Source organism: Ovis canadensis, chromosome 24, assembly GCF_042477335.2.
Source record: "Ovis canadensis isolate MfBH-ARS-UI-01 breed Bighorn chromosome 24, ARS-UI_OviCan_v2, whole genome shotgun sequence".
NCBI lineage: Eukaryota > Metazoa > Chordata > Mammalia > Artiodactyla > Bovidae > Ovis > Ovis canadensis.
Window position 1 is genome coordinate 36,616,720 of NC_091268.1, and position 19,887 is coordinate 36,636,606.

General features: G+C 51.0%; 1 protein-coding gene across 2 annotated transcripts in view; it reads right to left on the reverse strand.

The window, feature by feature from the left end:
- The window catches only part of ERN2 (endoplasmic reticulum to nucleus signaling 2), a 25,935-nt gene extending 6,778 nt beyond the window's left edge, over positions 1–19,157 (reverse strand). Inside the window, exons 1-13 of one of the 2 annotated variants that reach the window (XM_069570364.1) lie at positions 19,022–19,157; positions 16,668–16,773; positions 16,290–16,323; positions 15,992–16,064; positions 10,318–10,390; positions 10,071–10,178; positions 9,644–9,745; positions 7,793–8,057; positions 5,698–5,776; positions 5,458–5,605; positions 5,234–5,355; positions 4,390–4,545; positions 3,951–4,125 (exon numbers count right to left, since the gene is read on the reverse strand). In XM_069570364.1, the coding sequence (XP_069426465.1) occupies positions 3,951–4,125; positions 4,390–4,545; positions 5,234–5,355; positions 5,458–5,605; positions 5,698–5,776; positions 7,793–8,057; positions 9,644–9,745; positions 10,071–10,178; positions 10,318–10,390; positions 15,992–16,064; positions 16,290–16,323; positions 16,668–16,773; positions 19,022–19,105 (1,525 nt within the window). In that variant the 5' untranslated portion in view covers positions 19,106–19,157. Of the gene's footprint in view, positions 1–3,950; positions 4,129–4,389; positions 4,546–5,233; positions 5,356–5,457; positions 5,606–5,697; positions 5,777–7,792; positions 8,058–9,643; positions 9,746–10,070; positions 10,179–10,317; positions 10,391–15,991; positions 16,065–16,289; positions 16,324–16,667; positions 16,774–19,021 lie in introns of both variants that reach the window. The other variant, XM_069570363.1, reaches the window with a different exon arrangement.
- Positions 19,158–19,887: the final 730 nt, after the last annotated feature.

Consider the following 19,887-nt stretch of genomic DNA (forward strand, 5'->3'; position numbering starts at 1 on the left):
CCCCCGCTTGTAGCAACACAAGGAAGGCCTCAAGAGCCATGAAGACCCAGCACAAGCAAAAATAAATAATTTTTTTTTTTTTAAAGAAAGGGTGGGTGGGATTGGCTCAGGTGAGTGGAGGAATTGGGCAGTTTCTGCTCTTCCTTTCGAGTCACCTGGGAGAGACCCCTCACAATGACCCAGGCACTGGGCAGGCTCCTGCTCAGCACCTAGGGGGCCCCATGCACACAGCTACGTGCATCTTGTGCCGCTAGAGTTATGTGCCCCTCCATGGCCCTGAGAACACTCTCCCTAGGAAGGGCTGCCAGCTTTAGTCTCTCTAATCGGCTCTAGGAAAAGCAAATGAAAATGAGCGTCAGGGATCTGTGAGCAAAGTATTAAGCTGTCCCTCAGCACTGCTCTAGGTTATTTGCGTAAACACTCTCTGCGGATGAGAGGCAGGCAGTAAGTGAAATGTGTATACCCTGGACTCTCAGGAGTGTGGTCCTGGGGCCGTGCTGGAAGCACATCACACACAGGTAAGCTGGGCCTGTCTCTCTGGCAGCTCAGAAAGCAGGGGCAGAGTTGCCGGAAAGCCTGTTTGAACAAGCCCTGCTCAGCTGGCTCCAGGTGAGGGTCCCTGAGCACTTCTGGCTCCTCTTTTGTGCCGCTCTGTACCACTCACTTGGTTCTGCTGGTTTCCCGTCTTTTCCTATCTGCCTCCCCTGCCTGGATGCCCTCGGCATGAGGTGAACGCTCGCTATGTGCTTTCTGGGTTAGATTCAGAACTAACTCTAGATTCAGGAGGACCCTCAGTGCTGGGAGGGAGGCCAGACTTCTGGCCATGAAGTTTTTGAATGCAGAAATAATGAATCAGGAGGCTCAGTCTGCACAAATTATTCACCATGATTTGCTCAGCCTTCTATATCATGATAATGGAGAAGCAACAAACGCAGGAGAATTTCTAAAGGAATCAAAAGTTGTCACATGGTGGGGAAGTCAGGTACGGTCAGAATCCCCTCTGAGATCCCCAGGAATGTGTGATGCACTGTGTTGCTTCTTTTACACGGCTTGGGAGATCATTCAAGCCGGTTACCTACATCACGGGCATTGCCAAAATTCAAACAGAGATACCATCCCAAAGTTGACCTGCTTCTGAGTTCCCAAGCTGCTACTTACTGGCTTTGTGAGTCTGGGGTGGGAGTGTCATGAACCTTTCTGCCTTCAATTTCCTCTTCTATAAAATCAGCATGATAGTATCCACCTTGTGAATATGAGTTCATACATGCACAATATTTAGAACAGGGCCCGGTGTACAGTAAGTGCTATATAAATTTTAGTTCTCAGTTTTAGCTGGTTGTGCCAGCTTGACTGTGCCCACTTGCTGCTGAATGTACCATGTAACCAGCAGTCCTGGAGGACACTCTACCAAGCACGTGTAGATGCATTTGTGGAGGTTAAATGAGAGTGGGGCAGGTTTCCACTGCAGATTTTGTGAACCATGAAAAGGTCCTGAGGAACATTCCTTTCCCTGCACTGAGCGGAGGACCAAGGGTTCCAAGGTCAGAGTTCCTGACGTAGATGTCCTAAGAACACGTTAGGGGCCACCACAGGTGTGGAGGGCTTTTTTGGAGAGTGGTTCTTGAAGCTTTCCTGCCATCTGCCACATGTGTTTATTTGACTCTCTCTGCATGAAAGATTTCGATACACTGGACTCCAAACGGCTGCATATTGAATGGGGCAAGTCCCAGCCATTAACTCTGCCTATACCTCATACCTGCTCAGCACATATTCACTCTGCATATATTTATTAAGAGTGCTGTCTAATCTAAGAATCTCTGGTGGCCAGTGTCAGTCACTAACTCCACAGATAATTCCTGAGTCAAGCTCTGAGTCAGACTGCAGCAGTAAGCAAGGCAGGCTTAGCCCGAGCACCTGTTCTTCAGTTTGCCACAGTCCCCACCACTCCCTATTCTCTCTCCTATGTGACTGCTTCGCTTCTTTGCTTTATCCACCTGACCTACCCGGAAGCATGAGTTTGCAACCCTCTTTTCAGCTTCCAGAATGTGCACCCTGCTTTCTCGCATCTCTGAACCTTCACCTGCTCTTGGGGCCAGCTGGAGGATTCCTGCTCTACTCTGCCCTGCTCACCTGGGTAATTCCTTCTTCTCTTTGGGGTCACAGCCTAGACTTCACTTTGAGGCCACGTCCTACGTCCCCACATAGGGGCTCCATGACCCTCCTCTGTGTTCCTGCAGCTCCCTGTATCCTTCCGTCCCCATCACAGCATTTATCACAGCACTTAACAATTACCTGTCCCTTCCATGCTTCCCTAGAAGTTATGAAAATACCGAAGTAAAGCTTATTGAAAGTTTAAAGAGAGTAAAAGAAACTGAAAGGTTTCCTTTACAGAGCAGAGGGAACTCAATATTACATAGAGATTGTTACCACTGAATTTTGTCATGAAATGACCACGCTCTAGCTGGGTATTTTATTTTCTTGGATTCTTGTCCTGAAGCACTGATAATACTTTGGTTGTTTTTTCACAGTGAGTAAAGTTTAAGTATTTCATATAACAGGGGAGCCTGGATGAGCCAGGGCTGGAATTCAACATCCTCTTTTCTCTTCCTCTGTGGGTTAGTGGTATCTACAGACCCACAAGGGGACTGAGGAGATGCCTGGGGGAAGGAATTCCATCCCGTCAGTAACTGGGTCTAGTAGACCGTGGTGGTGAGGGACAACTTTGGGATGATGGTGGAAGAAACAGTAAGGTGTTTTGACAAGAACCACCTGGGATGACATGGAGTCTGGGTCATCTGGGGAAAGACTTGGCTTGAGTCAGAAGGTCCAAGAAGAAGTGTTTCAGGGTGCGATGGAATATTGTGTGGACCCACTCAGAGCCAGGAAAGTGACCGGAACGGCAACCTTCAGGGCTCAGGCAACTCTGCGGTGGGGGGCTTTCTACAGGAGCTGAGCCCTCAGGAAGGAAGCTGCTTTCCTCTCAGCACAGGGTGGACGGGCGAACTCAGGGGGAACTTCGGAAGCAGCATGGGAGCATCCCACCAAATATGGGGCAGGCTTCAGGCTGAGTTAGTTCCAAGGTAGGAGGCAGTGGCTTGAGCAATGCCAAAGAAGCAGGAGAGAAGCAGCCTGGACTGACCAATAAAAGCACGCAGAAGCTCCCCTGGGGCATCCCACAGGTTCCAGAGGAAGCTTGAAAGGGCTTCATTATAGGATGAAATTGAGAGAAGAGAGGAAAAATGTTAAAAAAAAAAAAAAGCCCTAAAGAGAAAAAGAACCAAAGGGTACCTAGGTAATTTGCTATTAATATTATTATTACCAAATATGATATTCTTTTAACACACATTAATAACATCAGCTTGGCATGATTTAATAATAGCGGTGATGGTAAACCTGTCATATGAGGTGATGTAATGGAGTAGGTGTTATCATTCCCACTTGACAGATGAGAAAACTGAAGGTCAGGGGAGTCAAGCAATTTATCAAAATTAACAGAGGACTTAGATCTATACCAGTTCTATCTGTATCCAGGGTCCCTGAACATAAAGACCACAGCAAAAATGATGGCAAACATTTCCAGAGGGCTCCACTACACAGCAGGCACTATTCAAAGTTCTCTCCCGTTAACTCTTTTAGGGTCGGCTTCCCTGGTGGCTTCGTGGTAAAGAAGCCGCCTGCCAAGGCAGGAGACGTGGGTCGGATCCCCGGTCAGAAAGACCCCTTGGAGAAGGAAATGGGCAACCCACTTTGGTCTTGTTGCCTGGGAAATCCCATGGACAGAGGAGCCTGGTGGGCTACAATCAATGGGGTCACAAAAGAGTCAGACACAACTTGTTCAGTTCACAGATTGAGCAACAGCAGTTGTTGTTCCAGTAATCTGATTTTGGAGCTAAACCTGCCTCTCTCTTTTCTGTCCCTGACTCTGTCCTTTCTTGTTCATGTGAGCTCACCTTCAGGGTCTTCCAGCAGCTGGCCTTGCTCTGGGGGATTCTGAAGCCTCTTCTGGCTCTGAAGGGTGGCACTGGAGGGCTGGGGCTGAGCATCCTGTGAAATGTGAGAAGGGCCTGCAGGTGCCAGGGGAGCCTGGTGCTGCTGCTTCTCTGCCAACTGCTGCTGCTGCTGCTGCTGCTGAAATATGGGGGCTGACGAGGGCTCGGCCCTGGCCAGCCCTACCCCATGATGGGCCCAGAGGCTGTGCCTGAGATGGCCAGTCCCAGGAGCATTGACATAAAGAGCAGAGTATCAAGGGCCCTGGGAACTGCTAAGAGGAAGGTAGGGGATAGAACTGGACCTGGGTGAGGGAGAAACTCACTAAGTGGTCTCGGAGAGGGGCAGAGTTCCTCTAGGAAGACCATAAGATAGACCTAAGGTCAGAGGTGATGGGCTTACCTGCCTCATTAGGAAGAGAATCCATCCTCCCAGGAGAAGAGCAGTGAGACTGGCTGCCAGCAGGTCTTGGGGTCCCAGGCCTGGATACAGCTCTGAGGTTTTCTTCTCAGGATGCAGCTCCAGGTCTGGAGGTTCCTCACGGCTCAGGCTCGGGAGCTGAGGACAAAGGGGCTTTCACTCTCAGCAGCCCCTCTTGCTATGGAACCCCTAACCCTTATTCATCATGCAGTACAGGGCTGGGCTTAGCTGAAGGGGTGGAGAGTGAGTGGTCTACATGATGGCAAACCTGACGCTTTCCGTGGTGCTGAAAATTGTGGTGCCCCAGGAGACCTGGGGTGTCACTAAAAAACCCAGATACTCTTGGACATCACCAAAAAATACAAGTATCTGCCTCCAGAGATTCTGAATTCAGTGAGGTTGGAGTGGGCTCCTAGGTGATTCTGATGAGCAACCAGATTTGAGAATCACGTCATTCTGAGAACAGAGCATGCCTGTTCCTTCTAACCTTGAACTATTAGTGACTCCTGTCCAGTCCTCTCTCAGGAGGGTATACTTTCATAGTTTTTCCATTTTCATTTTCTCACTTGATAAATCTTTTGCCACCTCTAAACTGAAGAATAAAGAAAACCGTGACCTGTGTTTCACAATGTAGATAGCCAATACTGTTTTGACACTTGTAACACTTTTTCTGGCAATAACAATAACAAAAAAAGTCTTTCTTTGGAGAAACTGTGAGGTCAGTTGACCCACCTCAAACGTTATGCCTGGAAGCCTGAGGAAAAGGTCCAGGGCTGCCCACCCCTGCGGCATCTCCCCACAGGCCCTCTGCCCATTGAGTACTGACCTCCAAGAAGAGAGTTGGAGCCTGGATGCTTTCTGAGGGTCTGGTCCCAGAAGCCCCACTCCCAGGGGTGGGATGGACTCTCAGCATGGTGGTATGCAGGACTGGGGGTGGCTCATGGTGTCCTAAGGGGCAGGGACAAGGTCAGTGGGCTGAAGGTGACCTCAGCCTTCTAGCTCAGAAGCTGGGCTCACAGGTCCTTTAAGTTTGGGTGGAAGGGGTCTCACCAATGAGAAGCCACTGGCTAGGGAGGGCCACGCTGCCTGAGGGGTATCTGACAGCAGTGCTAGGTGAGCCCCCTCGCTCTCCTGAGACCTGGAGTGTCACCTCCTCTGTGGTGGGGCCATCGGCGGGGGCCAGGGTCAGCCCACGAGGCTATGGCAGAAGATGGAGAGTCATCAGTGGTGGTGGGGGGCTTCTCTCCTGCTTCATCCCCTCTTTCCAGCCCCTCAGAGGCCCTTTCTCACCACTAGGGCCACCCCAGCATGAACCAGTGCTTTAGAGACATAGAAGCCAGCTTCATCCTTTCCCACATACAGGGTCATCCTAGTGGGGGAGAGGAAAGGGGAGAAGAATGAGTGAAGGTGGAGGGCAGTTTCAGTCCCATAGGACTGGCGTCCTTATATTGTCCCCGCCCACACTTACTCTGGCCTAGGTCATGTGACTTGCTTTGACCAATGAGATAACAGCAAATGAGACAATCAGAGGCTTGAGAAATGCTTGTGCATGGGGGCTTGCCTTCTCATGGGGTTCTTTGGAACCCTGAGACCACCACAAGGGGAAAACAAGGTTACTGTGTGGGGGTATGAGAGACCTTATTTGATACCCCATAGGCCAAAGAATCCACTATGAGATAGGTGAGTGAAGCCGTTCTAGATTGTCCAGGCAGAAGAGCACTCAGCTGACCCACAAAATCTTGAAAAATAAGAAATGTTCATTCTGAAGCCCTAAATTGGGGAGTGATTGGTTATATAGCTAAAGCTAACTGATATAAACTCTACAGTCATTGCTTCTAAATGTTTCTAGCCCAGACCTCTTCTAGGAGCTCAGTTTTCTAAATCTGAACTCATCACCTCATTCCTTACCTGCTTCTCTTCCTATTCTCCTCTTCCTCCTCCTCCTCCTCCTCCCCCAATTCCTCCTCCAGTGCTCCCTGCCTTTGAAAACAACAGCAATCATGTGCTTCTAGAACCCTGACGGTAACTGGTGACTCCTTGCTCACAATCATCAAACTTCCTAATCACCAAATACTGTCTTTTCCTCTTAATATCTGTTAGCCTCCACTTATTTCCATCTCCAGTGCTTCCGTCCTAGTCCAGAGTGTCTTCATCTTCTGCCTGAACTAATGCAATGTTCCGTGCCTGCTTCCTCCCCACAGCACTAAGATGACTTCACACTGTAGCCAGTAATCTTTCTGAAATGAAAATATGATCAAATCACTTCTTTATCTAAAACCTTCCAATGCCTTCTCCTTAACCTTATCCTAAAGCCTTCAAATGATCTGATAAGATCTCTGTTTAAAACAGCCTCAGACCTTATTCTCTTCTCAGGGTTGTGCTCCAGCCTTGTTTTGTGAACTTACCCTGTTTCCTGGTTGCCATGATCTGTCTCTCTTTTTTTCTCTTCACCCTTTAGGTTTCAGCTTGAATGACCCTTCCTCTAGGAAACTTTCTATGATTGCTTCCTGCCCCCAGTCTTGATTTAGGTGCCCTTTTTACATTCCCATGATACACTATACTTCTCTTATCTCTTCCCTTATCATACCATATCATGATTACCTCTTTACACCCCTGTCTCTTGCACTAGACTCTGAGATTTCTGTAGGTCAGAACACTGGCTATATTACTGTACTCCCAGACGTCTAGCAAGTGATTGCTATGTAGCAAGTGCTCAATTAATATTGGGAGAACCAACTGAATTGATGGATAATCCCTGATTTTCCCAGTCTGTCTCCTGGCTCCCCATGATGGGGACACTAAGGTATTCAGTGTTATAAGCAAGGGTCATTTTTAAGGTTTTTAAAAATCAAGAAACACATGCGCCTGTACGCTCAGTTGCTTCAGTCGAGTTCAACTCTTTGCGACCCTATAGACTGTAGTCCACCAGGCTCCTCTGTTCATGGGATTCTCCAGGCAAGAAATTGGAGTGGGTTCCCATGCCCTCCTCCAGGGGACCTTCCTGACCCAGGGGTGGAACTCGCATCTCCTGCATTGCAGGCAAATTCATTACCACTGAGCCACTGGGAAAGCCCCAATAAACACATAGTGCCTACCAATCAGAACAGATGCCAGCTGTAGCACTGGGGTGGAGATACGGAGGCCCTTCCTTGGCCAGATTTTACCCTATTAGTTGCTGAACAGTGAGGCTATCCAGGGGTCCTGGGAGCACATGGCGGGCATGCAGGGCACTGGTTATTTACCAAACTTTTTGAAATAATGTGACCCTTGGTCTAGCTGGACTGGTCTGCCATGGTTGGACATCACACCTGCCCATTGGACCTGGGCTACACTGGTCAAAATAGTTCCAGAAGCTCCTCCCCGGCCCCCAGACATGGGTACTTACAGCAGCTGGGTGTCTAAGGCAGGGAAGTGGGTGGCCGTGTCCTGGGGGCCTGAGGCTGGCAGTCGGATGTGGCCCCAGCGGAGGGCGAGGAAGTGCAGGGTGTCTCGAGCCAGCGTGAGGTGGGGTAGCTGGCGCAGGTTTTCCTGGTGCCATGTGTAGACGCCCACCACAGGGACGCCCAAGTCCTGCGTCCATAGCACTGCCCCGCTCCCTGGGTCCACGGTCAGCAGCAGACCCATCCCACAGGATGCTAGGTAGCTCATGTCTGCCGGGAAAGATGGTTGCGGAGATGTGGTCAGGGAGCCCTGCCCTGAGGCGCTTTGGAGCATCTTGGGCTGGGGAAGCTGCTTTGAGGGTGGGCTGTCAGCAGGGCCCCTCAGGTGTGTGGAGGTCAGGTGAGATCACCTGGAGGCTTATCAGGACATGGGAAGTTCGCTGGGTCACTTCGATCAGGCTCAATGGGACAGTTGTGTAAGATATAGGGGTAAGCTGAGGTCATCCAAAGGCAACTCCAGTGTGAGAATAAGTCCTTGTCACTTAGGACGTGGGGAAGTCAGTCGTGGTCTGGCTGTTGGTCAGTCAGGGTGGTCTGGACACGTGTGGGTAGCATGGGAGTCATGAAGAACGTGAAGGGGGCCCAGCTAGGGGCCTTGGGGGTGTCACCTGTGACATGTCAGGGTCGCCTGTGTGAATTCTCAGGAGGAATGGTGGAGTCAGGGTCTGGGATTGGCTTAGGGCACCTTCGGGGTCATTCAGGCATTTAGGAAAGGCAGTTACTATTATTTTTTTAAACACAACATGATTATATTTTAATATACAACCAAAATACCGAATACCAGAGTAAATTGATGGCAATAAAATATGGTGTTTCATTTACATTGCATGACAAATGGTTGACACCTTTAGTCATAAATGAATTCTTAGAAACCAGTAACAAATATATTGATTTACTAAGGGAAATGAAAAAAAAAAATAACCCCAAAACTGAAGGAAATGAAATAACACAAGTGACTACTACGGATTAAGCATATATGAAGATGACCGAGCTGAACAATAACAAGAAAAGCAATTTCTTTGTAATATTACTTTACCCAAGATTAAAAATCTAACATTTGTAAAGTTTTAGGAATCATACCCCAGAGAAGGCAATACCAACCCACTCCAGTACTCTTGCCTGGAGAGTCCCATGGGTGGAGGAGCCTAGTGGGCTGCAGTCCATGGGGTTGCTAAGAGTCAGACACGACTGAGAGACTTCACTTTCACTTTTCCCTCTTGTGCATTGCAGAAGGAAATGGCAACCCACTCCAGTGTTCTTGCCTGGAGAATCCCAGGGTCAGGGGAGCCTGGTGGGCTGCCATCTATGGGGTCGCACAGAGTCGGACACTACTGAAGTGACTTAGCAGCAGTAGCAGCAGCAGGAAGCATATCCATACAGGAAAGGGCAGTCATTATATCAAGGGGGGGTGGTGATTCTAGGGGCAGTCACTCAGGGTCATCTCTCCTCTCTGTCAACACTGGGGGTCAGCTGGGACACACGGGGACTGCTCAGGTGTGCAGGGGTTGCTTGGGGGTCACTTGGGGTCTGGGGAGCATCCAGGGTGACCTGGCTGGGCTCACTGAAAGTGTGAAGAAGTCAGGATGCTGAAAGCTTCTCAGGGTACAGGAGGGTCAGAGGCTGCGTGTTGAGTGGGTGACCTAGGCTGTCCATCAAGAGGGTGTCATTCAGTATGTGGGGTCCCTCATGGGGTCAGATGGCTCTGAAGCTGGTGGCGCTTAGTTGTGGATGCCACTTAGGGTTCCTCAAGTTGGGGACCTTGCTCTAAGGCGGGGCCAGGGCAGGGAGACACTCACATTTACCAGGTGAGCCGTCCATGGGGGGTGCGGAGTAGCGGCGGAAGGTGGTGTTCCAGCGCAGGGTTGGGGTCCTGGGGTCGTGCATGGTGACCGTGTACTCTGGGGACACCCAGAAGCAGGGTTACCAGGAACGCCCACGTGACGCTCCTCCCCCTCTCTCACCCGGGGGACCTCATTTTGCAGAGGCAGGGGCTTTCTGAGCACCCAGCCTGGAGGCCAGACTCTGTGAGCATCACTATGGCCGAACCACGTTTGTTTTGTTACTGCCGTGTCCCTGGCTCGTTGTTCAGTGCTCAGTGACAAGTTTGTTGACTAACAGAGTGACTGACTGGCCCAAACTCAGCGTGGAGAGCAATTGCCAGGCCTGGGAGGAGCCAAAGCGGGGGCTGTCCAGAGCTTGGGGAGCAGCTGGGGTCTGACTCACGCGTCCGGCCGATGTAGAGGCGGGGGGTAGAGGGTCGCTCTGTGGTCAGCGTCATCTGCGTCTTCCCTGACTCAGGGTCCACCACAAACCAGGCATCCTGCTTCCGGCCTGTGGAGGTGGGAAGGGTGCCCGCTCTCTAGATGACCTGGAGAGGGTGTGCAGCCTGTCTGCACCATGCCCTGCTGGCCCGGCTGGACCTCGGTCCTGTCCCTGCTGGACTAGGACCCCAGGCTGGAGGGATGCTTACCTGTGTAGAAGACACCATCAGAGCTGCGACACGGGGAGGCGTGAACCAGCTCAGGGATGGTGAAGGGCAGCCTCTGGGGAGCGGGAAGAGCAGAGAAACACATGCAACCTGTTTGCTGGGCACAACGTTGATCATATCCATTTTCCGAGAGGCTGAGTAACTTGGCTAATGTCACACAGCTGTAAGTAGCAGAGCCAGCTTCCAGAACCCACACAATTAACCACTCTGCTACACGACCTCCAAAGGAGCTGCAGTAAATCCCACCCCCAGTGCCAAGATGCCACCTGATCACGCGCTCCTGGACTAACACCCTCAGAAACACTCGCTGAGACTTGAAAATTTCAGCAGCCACGACGGCCTCGGAGATGCTGGGGAACTGTGCCAGATTAAGGGACACCCAGGAGACAAGGCTGGCCTCCTTGGTGGCTCAGATGGTAGAGACTCTGCTTGCAATGCAGGAGACCTGGGTTTGATCCCTGGGTCAGGAAGATCCCCTGGAGAAGGACATGGCAACCTGCTTCAATATTCTTGCCTGGGAAATCCCATGGACAGAGGAGCTGGTGGGCTACAGTCCATGCGGTTGCAAAGAGTCGGACACAACTTAGCGACTGACACTTTCACTGTCAAGAGACATGAGGACCAGATGCAAGGGGTGGTCTTGGTTCAAGTTCTGGACTGAAAACAATAAAGCACACCACTGGGACACTTGACAAAATTAATACGGGACTTCTCTGGTGGTCCAGTGGCTAAGAATCCACCTGCCAGTGCAGAGGATACGGGTTTGATCCCTGGTCTGGGAAGATCCCACATGCTCCACAGTATCTAAGCCTGTACACTGTAACAACTGAGCCTGAGCACTCTGGAGCCTGTGAGATGCAACTAGAGAGTAGCCCCCACTTGCCACACAGCCAAAAATAAATAATTAATTAAATAAAGTCTTTGAAAAGTGAAACATTAATATGGACTGTGGATTAGATAACACTATTGCCTCAATGTTAAATCTCCTGAGTTTGAGAATTTACGCTCAGGTTGTGTAGGAGAAAGTCGTTGTTTAGGAATACACAATGATACTTTAGGAATAAAGGGACAGAATGTCTGCAATTCTTTCTCAGAGTTCAGAAAAAGAAATTTTATAGATACACATATAATAGTATCTATCTTTATCTATAGATAAACACATGTGGAATATTATCTATCTATATCTACTAAGATAGAATAATATAAATTTTATATATACATGTTTAATATTACCTCTATATATCTATCTATTAATAAGAATAATATAAATTTTATATATATGAAAGTGAAAGTGCAAGTCACTCAGTCATGTCCGACTCTTTGCAATCCCACTGACAGTCCATGGAATTCTCCAGGCCAGAATACTGGAGTATGTAGCCTTTCCCTTCTCCAGGGGATATTCCCAACCCAGGGATCAAACCCAGGTCTCCCTCACTGCAGGAGGATTCTTTACCAGCTGAGCCACAAGGGAAGCCCCAAAATACTGGAGTGGGTAGCCTATCCCTCTCCACCTGATCTTCCCTACTCAGGAACTGAACCGGGGTCTCCTGCTTTGCAGGCAGATTCTTCACCAACTGAGCTATCAGGGAAGCCCTTTATATACATATATATATATATACACACACACACACACACATATATATATACATATATATACACACATACATGTAATATTATCTATATCTATCTACTAAGAGAGAATAATGGAGATCAACCCTGGGATTTCTTTGGAAGGACTGATGCTGAAGCTGAAACTTCAGTACTTTGGCCACCTCATGTGAAGAGTTGACTCATTGGAAAAGACTCTGATGCTGGGAGGGATTGGGGGCAGGAGGAGAAGGGGACGACAGAGGATGAGATGGCTGGATGGCATCACGGACTCGATGGACATGAGTCTGAGTGAACTCCAGGAGATGGTGATGAACAGGGAGGCCTGGCGTGCTGCGATTCATGGGGTCGCAAAGAGTCGGACATGACTGAGCGACTGAACTGAACTGAAGAGAATAATAGAGTGAAAGTGATAAGACATTAAAAAAATTGACGCAGCTGGGTAAAGGGAATAAAGAATTGCTCTGTAGTATCCTTGCACTTTTTCCTTAGGTTTGAAATTATATCAAAGTGAAAAAAAGTCCCCAAACTCCACATACAGAGCTCTTAGAAGACAGTGCCCCAGGCACAAACATGTACTGAGTCAGGACAGACAACAAAAGGCAATACAACCTACAGCTGGCGTGTAAGGTTAGTGCTGTGATAGGGGAGCACAGAAGCTGAGGGTACCTGGTACAGGCATGAGGGACGGAAGGACTGAAGGAGGACGCTCAGCGGTGCATTCATTCATTCAGTCATTCCACCTATTACTAGCTGGGTGCTGGGGCCCAAGTGCCTTTCTGCACAGAGTTACATTTCTGGTGTGGGTGATAATAAACAAACAAAAATGACAATGCCGAGTAGTGGTTCAGTTCAGTTCAGTTCAGTCGCTCAGTCATGTCCGACTCTTTGCGACCCCATGAATCGCAGCACGCCAGGCCTCCCTGTCCATCACCATCTCCCGGAGTTCACTCAGACTCATGTCCATCGAGTCCGTGATGCCATCCAGCCATCTCATCCTCTGTCGTCCCCTTCTCCTCCTGCCCCCAATCCCTCCCAGCATCAGAGTCTTTTCTAATGAGTCAACTCTTTGCATGAGGTGGCCAAAGTACTGGAGTTTCAGCTTTAGCATAGGTAGTAACTGTTATTAAAACAAACTCAGAAAACTAGGATAGAGAGTGATTAGAGACGCTATTTCACATAGGGAGGCTAGAGAGTAAGAACTCAAGCCAAGGGAGTAGTGAGGCTCAGGAGCACGTGGAGGGCAGAGGGACAGAATGCTGAGACCACCAGCAGGGCCACCTACTGAAGAGCTCAGGTGGCATGTTTGAGGAACAGCCAGGGCACTGGGAGTGGGCATGGAGAAGGGCAGACGGAAGTGGAGGCAAGCTGGAGGCAAGAGCACGGGCTGGAAAGGAGTTTGGATTTTAAATTGGGCCTTGGGGGATGAATAGGAACCAGCGTGGGGAAGGGGAGCACGTTTCACAAATATTCTGGTTCTCCTTCTGGGCTCCTGGTGAGATTACCCGTCTTTTGTGCTTAAAGTGGGCACAGCCATGAAACCCGTTTTAGCCGAAGGGAGGGCACAGAAGAAACCATGTCACTTTCTACACTCTTTGGTGCAGGAGAAGCCCAGGTTGAGACAGAGCATCTGACAGCTTGAATCTGCAGAAGACCATGGTGGACAGAGGACAGGTGGACCCTGAGGACCCACATGGGTCACACGGTGTGAGCAAGAGAGCAAGCCCTGTGGATCCACGGGGATGTGTGTGCTGTTACTGCAGCGAGCTGGAACCCAGGCAGTCTGGAACCCTATGGGGAAAAGGTAAAGCCCCAGAGCTGGCATATTCAAGAAATGAATCAGTGTGAGTGTGTGCACATGTGTGTACACACAGGTGCCCGTGGTGAGTGAAGACACTGCGGGAGTGAGCTGGTCCTGATGTGCTTTGTTGGAGCGACTGGACTTTATCCCAGAGGCAGGGGAGTGATGTCACCGATAGCCACACCTGCCCCATAAGACCCGATGGTGGACACATAGCTGGATGAACAGGAGGTCTGCTCTCTGCCTCTCCTGGGAGACACACTTGTGTGGATCCCATCAGTGGGCGCCCTGTGCTCTGGCTTCTAGTGGGGCTGGGATAAGGGAAGGGGCAGGAACAGGGGGAGGGTTCCCTGGGCTCCTCTCCCAGAGTCATCGTGAGCTGGCTGTGCCTCTCCCCCAAAGGCCTCCTGTCATGTGGTCCTCTCCCCAAACCCCTTCCAGCTCCAGGTAGTGATAACTGCTCCCCCCACTGGCTTAGAGATGATAAATAGCATCCCACAGTACGGGCCATAGGACTCGGCACCCTGCCTTCCGGTTTCCTCCCCTCGGCCCCATGGGTAGCTCAGTTGGTAAAGAATTCACTTGCAAAGAAGGATACCCCAGTTCAACTCCTAGGTCGGGAAGATCCCCTGGAGAAGGGATAGGCAAGGCTATCCATTCCAGATTCTTGGACTTCTCTGGTGGCTCAGATGATAAAGAATCTACCTGCAATGAGGGAGACCGGGGTTCTATCCCTGGGTTGGGAAGATCCCCTGGAAGAGGGCATGGCAACCCACTCCAGTACTATTTGGGCAAACTTCGGGAGATGTTTTGGAGAGATGGCGAGGGACAGAGAGGCCTGGCATGCTGCAGTCCATGGAGTCGCAAAGAGTTAGACATGACTGAACAACAATAAGACTAGGTCCCCATCTTTGTAAGTAACCCCATTAATAACACGTCCTTAATCTCTCCAGTAGGAGTGTGCTGTCTGTTTGCTGGGGCCTGCCCGTTGGACACACCAACATTTCTTATCAATTCAGTTTCCTAATCACAGAGTAAGCCCGTCCTGGCAGGCCTCCCATGGCACAGTCAGAGGTCTGATACTGCCGGCCTCTGTGCTTGGCCACGTGACCAGCTTTGGCTGATGAGACATTAGTGAACGTGATACAGGCAGCCTCCCTATCCAGGGGTTCTGCACCCACAGATTCAATCAATTGCAGATTGAAAATATTTTTTGGGGAAAAAAAAGGCTTCAGAAAGTTCCAAAAAGCAAAACGACTTTGCTGCACACCTGGCAACTGCTTACATGACATTTACATTGTATTAGGTCTTATACGTAATCTAAGATGATTTAAAGTATATGGGAGGATACCTTTAGGTTATATGCAAATACTATGCCGTTTTACATAAAGGATTTGAGCACCCTCTGATTTTGGTGGTGGGAGCTTGACCTGGAACTGATCCTCTGTGGATACTAAGGGATAAGAGAATAAGCAAAGCTTGAAAACTGCTCATCCCCTGGCTTTGCCCCCTCCTGCTGCTTCTGATTCCCTTGTTGATACCATGTGAACAAGTCCAGGCTTGTCTGCTTAAAGATGAGAGACCCCTGGCCCAGTGGCCCCTGTTGAAAGCCAGCCAACTACCAACCAGCTTTCAACAAAAGAGCCAGCTGATTGACAGCTGACCACAGATGCTTGAGCAAGACCACCTGGCTGAGTCCAGCACCTGTCATCCCACGAAAATGAGTTAAATAAACTGTCTGCATTTGAAGTTTTGGGGCGACGTGTTATTTAGCAAAAAGTAACTGATGCACGGGCTTCCCAGCAGTAAAGAATCCACTGGCCATTGTAGGAGATGCAGGTTCGACCCCTGGGTAGGGAGGATCCCCTGGAGAAGGCAGCCCACTCCAGTATTCTTGCCTGAAGAACCCCATGGACAGAGGAGCCTGGTGGGCTGCAGTCAGTGATATTGCAAAGAGTAGGACATGACAGCAACTAAACAACCACCTATACATAGGTTTCCCCTAAAAACCCTGAGAGCCCCTGGAGAAGCTCCTGACACTCTCAGAGACCTGACAGCCTGCTGTACAGACACAGCCAGAGTCACCCCCCATTCCCAACCTCGACAGGCCCCTCCAGACAGCCTTGCCCTAGTGCTCTCAGACTTCATCCTCTGCAGGACACTCAGATTCTGGCCCTAGAGCCCCCTCAGTGCCCTGGCTAACAGAAGTCCTGATCCTCGCCCATCCAAGCACAGTACGAAACACACCATTAATCCTTGCTGTTTCTGGGTCCCCAAGATGTACAGGCTGCCATCAGCTGGGTCTGAGAGAAAGACGGTCCTGTGGGGCAGAGGAGCGGGGGGAAGGTTCGTTCACACCCCCTGATTCCAAGAGGGCCCTTTCCCTCCAACTTCTCTGCCTGTAGGAGCCCACCCCTGACAGGAGGCGCCACAGAGCTCCAGACCCGAATTTCTTCCCTTCCTTCCAGCCCATGTGCCCCTCCAGGCAACACTGGCTTCCCCATCTCCCAGCTGTCCGTGCCTTGAGAGAGCCCAGTCCACTTACTCTGTGACGTATGTTGGCCCCTGGATGATGGGATCTGCAGGGACAAGGACACAACCATGAGCAGTCCCCTCCAAACTCTCCATTGAAAGGCATACCTCACATTGGTACTTACCGTGTGCCGGACACCAAGTGAGCATTTTGTCATGAGCGTAATGTAATATCTCTCCTGTATGTAGGTAGGGTCGTTACCCTTGGCCCTATTTTACAGGTGAGGACATTGAGGCTCAGAGAGGAGAAGTGACTTTTCCAAGGCCACACAGCCTGCGTAAGTGGTAAAGCTGACTGAAGACACCTGAGTATTGGATTCTAGACCCCATGCTCTTATCCTGAGGTGACCTCCCCCAGCTTGAGGTCCAGGGAATGACAGCCCTTCTTTACCATCTTTCAGCGTCCACTTCAAGTCTCCAGTCTGCTTGCTCAGTGCGTGGAGACTTCCATCCAGGGTAGACACAAACAGGAGGTTCTCTGGTGTGAAGCTCTGAACCTGCAGTGGAAACAAAGCCACATCTTCTGAGAGGCCTGGGACCACCCTAGTCCTTTCAGGCAGGGACTCCCTGTCCCCCAGAGGGAAATGGAAAGAAGGATGGGAAAGCTACTGGCTCCACCCCCTGATCTCCAAGACCCTAGAGAGGGGTGACAGTGGGAGCTGGGAGCCTGGCTCCTTTACAAAAGGACATCAGTGACTCTTACAGCCTCCCTAAGAGACTGATGCTTTTATTAAAAATTTTTATTTGGCTTAGCTGGATTTTAGTTGCAGCGTGAGAGCTTCCCTGGTGGCTCAGACAGTAAAGAATCCACCTACAATGCAGGAAACTCAGATTCAACCCCTGGGTCAGACAGATCTCCTGGAGAAGGAAATGGCAACCCACTCCAGTATTCTTGCCTAGAGAATTCCATAGACAGAGGAGCCTGGAGGATTATAGTCCATGGGGTCGCAAAGAGTTGGACATGAGTGACTAACACGTTCACTTTCACTTGAGGGCTCTTGGTTTGGCACGCAGGATCTAGTTCTTTGATCAGGGATCGAACCCAGGCCCCCTGCATTAGGAGCACAAAGTCCTCAGCACTGGACCACCACAGGAGTCCAGAAAGCGGTGCTATTATACTTACCACTGTACAGGTGAAGGAGACTAAGGCTCAGAAAAGTTAGGTAATCAGCCTAAAGCCACACAGATAAACGGCAGGACTGGGACTTGAACCACCGTCTCTCTGGTTCCAGCAACTGGTCCCTTTCTCCTTGGCTTCACTGTCTGCCTCTCTGGGGGATGACCCATTCTGCGCCCCCGCCCCCCAAACCGGCCCAGCTACTTTTGGTGCCAGCCTGCAGGGGGCCCCCTGGACCAAGGCTGGGGGGTGGCCACGGGAAGGAGGCTGGCACTGCCCCAGCGCCTGGCCCCCGCTGGGCTAACTCACCTGCTCCAGCCCTTCCTTGAGCAAACAGGGTGGGGCTGAGCTCCTAGCAGGAACTCTAACATCCGGGTGGCCCTGCCGCACCTCTGCAAAGGCCATGTCCTGCCCCCGGACCCTCAGGTTTGGGGGCAAGCCAATGGTTTTGGAGTAGAGTCAGGAAGCTGCCTCTGAGCCCTCTCTTTTCCCGCCCTGTTTTGTGATCTGCCACGTGGCAGGAGGGAGACTGTCCTGGGCAAGAAGCCCCAGACTGAGTCCACGGTTGAGTTTTGTTTGACCATCGGGGGTTTAAAATTTTGTCTACCAGTTTCTAAAAATTGGAAAGATTTCACTTAAAAAGTCAAGTTTCTAATTTTTGTCATTTCTAGCCTTTTCTCTCTCTCTCTCTCTCTCTCTCTCTCTCTCTCTCTCTCTCTCTCTTTTTTTCCCCTGGAAACACCCAATCTGGCCACACTGTGCTCACATTCCTAGATGGCAACCATGGGGTGGGTCTCAAGCTGGAAGTGGGCCTGGGGTGGCAGCAGCAGTTGCCTCTGTGCGTTTGTGTGTGTTAGTTGCTCAGTGGTGCCTGACTCTTTGCGACCCCATGAACTGTAGCCGGCCAGGATCCTCTGTCCATGGAATTCTCCCAGCAAAAAGACCAGAATGGGTTGCCATTCCCTTCTCCAGGGGATCTTTCCCACCCAGGGATCAAACCTGGGTCTCCCAGGTTGCAGACAGATGCTCCACCATCTGAGCACAACTTGGGCACAGTTGCCTCTGGGAGGCCAATAGCTGTGCTGGGGGTTATAGGCTAGACTCCTGGGTTGTAGTCCTGGCTTTTCCCTCTCACTGCATTTCTGTAAGACTGGACTTTTCCGCTCCGGCAAGGTTGAACCGGATTCCCATAGGTCCAGCTTACTTATCCCAGAGGTTGTAAGTTCGGGGTCCAGTCCCTGGTAAGGGGGAGCGCTGTGATCCGCCTGAATTTGTCTGTAAAAATCGGTGTGTGGGCGCACTTCTCCACAGGGGACCTTCAAAGTTCCAAGGAAGCCGGGTTCCAGAAGTTTTAAGAGGCCTGGCAGGAAAGCGAGGGACCCCCTCCCTCGGGCTGTTCCCTCCCCCCACACCCCCACGCCGCAGGAGGGGCGGGGTGCTGGGTCCCCTCTGCAGCTCGTGGGGCAACTGACAACTCCCCCAAACGAGGAGGTTTTCTCCAGCCAGGGGCTGACTTGGGGGCACCCGGACTTGGGAGAGGGCGAGGCGCCCTCTGTGGTCCCGCCGCACCCCCGGACGCCTGCGCCCCCGACCGGAGCTTGGAGGCTCCGCGGCCGCCCGCTTCTCACCTGGGGCCTGAGCGTGCCGAGGAGCGCCGAGAGCTGGAGCAGGAGCGGGGGCCACGGGCCGGACCCCCGGGCCGCGCTCGCCATAGCCCGCGTAGACGGCGGCCGCACGGCTGGCCCGGTCCCTCGGTGCCTCCGGGGAACCGCCCGGCCCCCGCCCGCCCGGAGGAGACTCCGCCCCAGGCTGGGCCAGCTGGGTGCTCGGGCCGGGGCGCAACCTCAGCGGCTGTTTCCCTCCTTTCCCTGCCCTTCCCATCGCACTCACACCCACAACCCCCGGACACCCCGCAAGGGATGGCTCCGAGCTTTCCTGGGACAGGCATTTTCCCAACGGAGGCCCTTATAGAGAATTTCCCACCTGCCAAGTATTGTTCCAAGTGCTTTTCCATCCGTCATTAACTCACTGACTCTTCACGGCACTTGCAAGGTAAAGGCCGAGGCTCAGAACTCGGATTCGAACTCAGATGTCTGACCTCAGAGCTTGTGCCGTTTGTTACTATGCTAGTGGCCTCTACCGAGAGATGATGAAATACAAATCAATTACTCATTCAATAAATATTTATTAAGTTAAATTAATTAAATTAAATATGTAATCTCAGCCTGGGAAGCAGGAAAGATAAAGTCCCTGTTTTCACAATACTTACAGATTCCTAAGCGTTAGATGGGCCTCCCTGTTGGCTCAGGAGTAAAGAATCCACCTGCAATGCAGGACATGTGGGTTCGATCCCTGGGTCGGAAAGATCCCCTGGAAAAGGAAATGGCAACCCACTCCAATATTCTTGCCTGGGAAATTCCGTGGAAATCCCTCATTGCCTTCTCATATAGTTTCCCCATCCCCCGCACTTGAGCAAGAATTCCTGTCAAGATCT